This window comes from Carassius gibelio, chromosome A21, assembly GCF_023724105.1.
Source record: "Carassius gibelio isolate Cgi1373 ecotype wild population from Czech Republic chromosome A21, carGib1.2-hapl.c, whole genome shotgun sequence".
In the NCBI taxonomy this organism is placed as follows: domain Eukaryota; kingdom Metazoa; phylum Chordata; class Actinopteri; order Cypriniformes; family Cyprinidae; genus Carassius; species Carassius gibelio.
In genome coordinates, this window is record NC_068391.1 from 9,607,021 (window position 1) to 9,613,020 (window position 6,000).

The 6,000-nt window shown below is 37.3% G+C and overlaps 1 protein-coding gene across 3 annotated transcripts in view; it reads left to right on the forward strand.

Moving 5' to 3' along the window:
* LOC127942113 (ankycorbin) overlaps positions 1-5,389 on the forward strand; it is a 31,740-nt gene extending 26,351 nt beyond the window's left edge. For all 3 annotated transcript variants that reach the window (XM_052537692.1, XM_052537694.1, XM_052537693.1), the window contains 4 exons: positions 153-1,694; positions 1,788-1,940; positions 3,545-3,610; positions 3,792-5,389. In XM_052537692.1, the coding sequence (XP_052393652.1) occupies positions 153-1,694; positions 1,788-1,940; positions 3,545-3,610; positions 3,792-3,869 (1,839 nt within the window). In that variant the 3' untranslated portion in view covers positions 3,870-5,389. The remainder of the gene's footprint in view (positions 1-152; positions 1,695-1,787; positions 1,941-3,544; positions 3,611-3,791) is intronic.
* Positions 5,390-6,000: the final 611 nt, after the last annotated feature.

A 6,000-nucleotide genomic window follows, 5' to 3' on the forward strand; every position in this document is an offset into this window, starting at 1 on the left:
TAGGCCTTTCAAACAGTTAGTGTTAGGACTGCCTGTGTAAACAGCGTTAGACTGGGAAACCTGTTTGGAAAATTGCATACAGCACTTTTAAGTAAATAGCATTTGGAAATGAGAAAGTGCAATGCAAGTCATTATCTTTTCTCAATGAGCAGAAACGTCCAGCTCCTCAAGGAGAGGAAGGCCAGGGAGGTTCCCGTCCGAACAGCATTGAATCTAACACCTCGTACCACTCCACCCGTGCTGATTTCGAGCTGTCCAGCGACATGCAAATCCATACTGGTGACGAAGAGGATCTTTCAGAGTTGTCTGTTCTGGACATCAGCGATTCCTCATTCAAACCTGAGATGGGGGAGGACCCCAGGCTGAGTGCAGATAAAGAAATAAGACTGCTACAGGACGCGCTGGAGAATCAGCAGGCGAAATTTCTAGAGTCCAGAATGGAGAACCGCCACCTTCAGGACAGACTCAAAACTGACTTAGAAAAAACTGAAGCTGCGTCTAAAGGCATGGGTGAAGATATCCAAATAAATCAAGAAACGTTGCAAGAGATACAGATGAGGGGTGGTTCTGTGAGTACACAAGACGACAATGTGGTGCAGAAGTTTCAGTATTTGAAAAGCTGCTTGGAGCAGGAGGTCAAAGAACTGAAGGGAAAGTTGGCCATATCGCAGGAGGAGCAAAAGCGAGATGCTTGTTTGATCAGGGATCTTCAGGCTCAGCTCAAAAGTGACCGTCTATCTGACGAAGATCATCAAGAACTGAAGAACACCTACAACACTTTGGTGGAGAACATCAGTCAGGAGAAGGCGCTGTTGATCAAGAAGTACAAGGAGTCTCAAGAGGAGATCAAAATGCTCCAGGAGGCTCTTCGTGGCACTGTACCAGTGGAGGCTGCTGCCAAAGACTTTGAGGAGATGAAGGCTGAGCTCGGTGAGATTATCGATGGGCTGCAGCGCCGGCTTTTAGAGCTCTCAAAATCATACAGTGATGCCAAAAGCGAGCTTTGCACAGCCCGCAACCAGCTGCAGGCCAAAGCTTCAGTGCCTAAGGACAAGACAGACGAGGTCTGTGTTACCAAGGAGGAACATGATCAGAAAATTCAAGAGCTGGAATTCAAGATGAAGGACATGCAGAAAGTATTAAAGGACACCGAGGCAAAGCATCAAGCAGCACTTAAAGAAATAGCCCAGGTTAAACAAGACGCCGAAAACCAGGCTCAATCATCTATAGCCATTGCAGACCACACTCAGGTTGTGGCATCCTTGGGGAACGCCATCAATAAACTGGAGATGGAAGTTGAGGCTATTCAGGAGCAGCTCGTCCAGAAGACTTTGCAGGTGGATGCTTTGCAGAACAGACTAACAGTTGAGAAGGATGTAACTCCAGATGACTCAATATCCCGAATGGAATATGAACAGATGGGGGAGAGGCTGGAGGGTGAGATAAGTCACCTGAACCACCTACTGAAGGATGCTCTCAGGAAACAGGATGAGATGGCCCTGGAGGTTACCGCCGCTTGGCAGGAGGTGAAAGAGGCCAGGAATGAGAGAGAAGTAGCGCAGGAGCTGGCAGTGTTCAGGGAGCAGGAGTGCAGTGCGTTGAATACCAAGTACAGGGAGGCTCAGGATGTTGTTATCCAGCTGAAGAAGCAGGTGGAAAACCATGTGATATCTGAGCGAAAGAAGAATAAAAAGGTGATTTTTGATTCTCCCACTAATATTCCTGTCTAAATTATGCTGGTGTGTCTTGTTAGCAACTTATATGTCATGTTTGTTTATTATGTACAGATTGATGAGCTTTCAAAGGAAGTTATGAAGTTAAAGGATGCTCTGAACAGCCTTTCACAGCTGTCGTACACCACTAGCACCCCTAAGAGACCGCAAAGCCAGCAGGTGGACTCGCTCCAACAGCAGATCAAACAACTGCAATATCAACTTGCTGTATGTTACAAACCATGTTCTGTCGTAAATTAGCAACTTCCTGTTCCTTTTTTAGCCAAAAAGGCTTATTACATTTAGTGCTCAGAGGTGACAAAAATATGTGCAAAAAAGTGCAAAGGTGCGGAACGTTTTCGGGTAGTAACCCTTCCTCGATGCCATGTACTACCAAGCAACCCCATTCAAACATGTATTACCTTAATCCACCAAATGTCACAGAGATACAAAAAAACATAGCTCAAAACAAAAAACAAGTATATTTGTAAATCATCCGAAATAATCCATATATAACTAAACAAATTAAATATACATACAAATATATACCAATAAACTCATAACTCCAACAAAAGTTTTAAACAAAAGTTTTTATATACAATAAATACACATCATACTAAAGTGCTCATTCGGGTTACCCAAATATATCCTTAAATTATAAAAAAAAAACAATTCAAAGAGAAATCTTCATTCAAATGGTATGAATAAAGATTTATCTTTGAATTGATATATACGTGTGTGTGTTGTGTGTGTATATGTGTGTTTTTTGTATCTTCATGACATTAGGTGGATTACGGTAATACATGTATCAATAAGCGCAGGTGTTGCTTGATAGCACAGGACACTGAGGAAGTGTTGAAACCCGGAAGCGTTCTGCACATTTGCACTTCTTTTGCACATATTTTTGTGACCTCTGAGCAATAAATGTAATAAGCCTTTTTGGCTGAATCTGGGCGAATGCGGATCTCTTTCATCTTTATTTTATTGTATATTCTGGATCTATGCACCTTATGTTAGTTGCCTAATGGATTTTTGGACGAGGGTTTGGTACTAAAAGTTTGGGATGGTACAATTTTGGGTAACACTTTAGAATAAGGTTCCATTAGTTAATGTTAGTTAACTACTTTCGTTAACATGAACTAAGCAAGAACAATCCTTCTACAGCATTTATAAGTCTTAGTTCATGTTAATTTCAACATTTACTAATGCATTATTTAAATCAAAAGTTGTGCTTGTTAACATTAGTTAATGCACTGTGAATTACCATGAACTAACAATGAATAACTGTATTTTCATTAACTACATTAACGAAGATGAATAAATACAGTAATAAATGTATTATTCATTGTTTGTTCATGTTAATTAATACATTAACTAACATTAACTAATGGAACCTTATTCTAAAGTGTTACCCAATTTTGTAATGATTTTTCTGCTCACCAAGGCCTCATTTATTTAAAAATACAGTAAAAACAGTGATATTCTAAAATTGTAACAGTATTTAATATCAATTGTTACTATCCACGTTGAAAACATGATGCTTAATATTTTTCTTTAAAAAACCGTGATACCATTTTTTCAGGATTATTTTAAGGTTTAATAAACATACATCTTCTGTTACTTTTGATCATTTTAATATATGCTGGCTGAATAAATGTATGAATTTCTTTCAAAAGAATGTTACAGGCCCCAAACATTTCAACGGTATTGTGTAATCAACAGAGAAAATGAAATTTTTGAAGTTGTATTGTCTGTGCATGACAGATGCCCCATACATACTTTCAAAATAACTTTCCAAACATATTTAAAGTAGCTGCTTTCTTTCACAATAGGAATCAAAGAAACGTCACCATGAAATTGTCTCAGTTTACCGGATGCACCTTCTTTATGCTGTCCAGGTCTGTATTTATTTTCACTCATTTATTTGCACATATCAACATTTAAAAATCTCCCTCTTTTTTTTTTGTTCAAGTTATTCATTTGCGTTTTCTCCTATCCATATGCTGTTAACTTAAATGATTTGTGTTTTTTCTCTTAGTTCAGAATAGCACTTTTAAACTCTCAAACCTTTCTTTTTAGGGCCAGATGGATGAAGATGTGCAAAAGGCTTTGAAGCAGATACTTGTAATGTGCAAAATGCCAACTGAGGCCAAGTGAAGGAGCCAGTATTACAGTTGTTCATGAACTGCCAAAAAACGTGATCAAAGGATTTGATCTGAGAACTAAAGTCCAGAATCCATCAATCAGAATGACACATGTAGTGAAGAACTGCAATTGAAGTCACCATTGGCTTTCCCCTGATATTTTGGAAAAGTATAGTGAAGTTGAGTAATTTACGAAAAGAGGAAAACAATTGATGTGTTCACAATCTCCAGCTCATACAGTGCCAGACAAAGAAACACAATCTACGGTCAACGATTTTTTTAAATCTCTTTTGAAAATTTTTGTACATTGTCAAAATATATAATCAGTATTTGAACCTGTTGTGAGGTAATCAGTTTGCATTGGCATGGTGTACGTTTGTCTCCATAGAAGTCCATTACAATGCACCTTTCACTGAGTTTTCTTTTTCAGTTGTGGACTTTCCAAAATTGCAGCCACCTGTAGTATCTGCATGCTGTAAAAAGTGAAGTGTCTCAATGTTTGTTCTAGGGCATTGTGACCTTTTTCTGAAGCGTTGAATTCTCAAATTTTTCAGGGTAGGTGCTTTGACAAAATGCCCATGTGCCTAATACACTTTTCTTAGTCACTTGTCGGTCTTTGATGCAGCATTTACCTGCCATTTCTAGGACACTTGACGGGTTGTGTCCATGTGCCTCTGCTCATTTTAAAGGCCATAACATTTCAAACTGCACTATATTTCTTTTGCATTATGCTTGGTCCAACAAGGTTTTTGCACTAAATCATTTTTGTGAGGGGTGAGTTAGCCCTAGCACTTCAGTGTAGTTGTGGTTTTTACAACAAATAAGGTTTGGGAAGCATGAGATGGTAGTTTGTTAAACATTCAGTGTACATGTACTACATCAGGGTTAGCATAAACACACTACCCCCCCCCCCCCCCTTAGGCTTTGCAAGTGTTAAAAATATATAGTAGCACTTGAAAACATGCTATTCACTTGTAGAGCATGATGTTATTTTATTCATGAACTAAAGTCTAGCTCAGTACCTGGTTTAGGACAGTTTTGTAGCTTTTGAATGAATTCAAGGGAAACATAAGATATAAACTTGTTTGTATGGAGCAAAACATAGAGTTTTGTATGAAGTATTGCATGGCCATTACATAGAAATAACATTATTGTGTGCCGTACTTGCTTTTTCTGATCGGTTCGATTGCATTATTAAACAAGTTAATTTGTCATAGATCATATAGCCCCAATTGCATCAGAAAAGATTCAACAAATATCTGATACCAATTTAAGTGTCTGAAGTAAAGACTTTGAATGCAAAAATATCATACTGCCCTGTTGAATTTTCAGATATTGTTATTGTGTTCTTATAAATGTCATATTTCATGATCAGTTCATAGTCATATGAGGTTTCAAATGCATTTGTATTTGTTAAGTTAGACAACATGTTGTTTGCCAAGTATTTTTGCCTGGTTATTATACATATGAATTGGTTCTTATTTGTCTTCAATAAAATAAAAAATAAAAATCGAAATAAAATAGGGATTAGGAGTGAGTTCAGATAAGGTATGTCACTGTAGCATAGTTCAAATAATGTAGAAATATTATAAATTGTTTAAGGCTTAAGTAAGAACATTTTGTGCACTAAAATGCTTTCCTGGTAATGAATCTTAATTTGTATTCAAAATGTGAATACAGCTTAAAATACATCTTCCCAGAGGCGAAAGAGCTCAGCCCTGGCTTCAGTTTTATTGCTAATGGTGATTCTGCATTGATTTTTTTTTTTAATTGTTATTATATTTTAGTTTATAATCTGCTGGATAGCTGTACCTTGATGCTCAAGCTTCTTGTGCATCATCAACAAACTCGCTATGAATGCAAACAAGCACTAAAAACAAGCCCTAAAATAGGATTTCATGTTCTAACATTAGTTTACTAAATTAGTTACATGAACTGTAATGCATTGTAACTGTATTTTTATCAACTACTGTTAACAAACATTAGTAAGTGATGTAAAAAGATATTGCTCGTTGGATAATGTTAGCTAATGCATTAACTAATGTTACCAAATGGGGCATTCGTGTAAGGTGTTACTAATTTGATAGTTAATGAAATGGCATTGTTTTTAATAGTGCTGTAGGATTCTTATCAGTGTTGGTCAT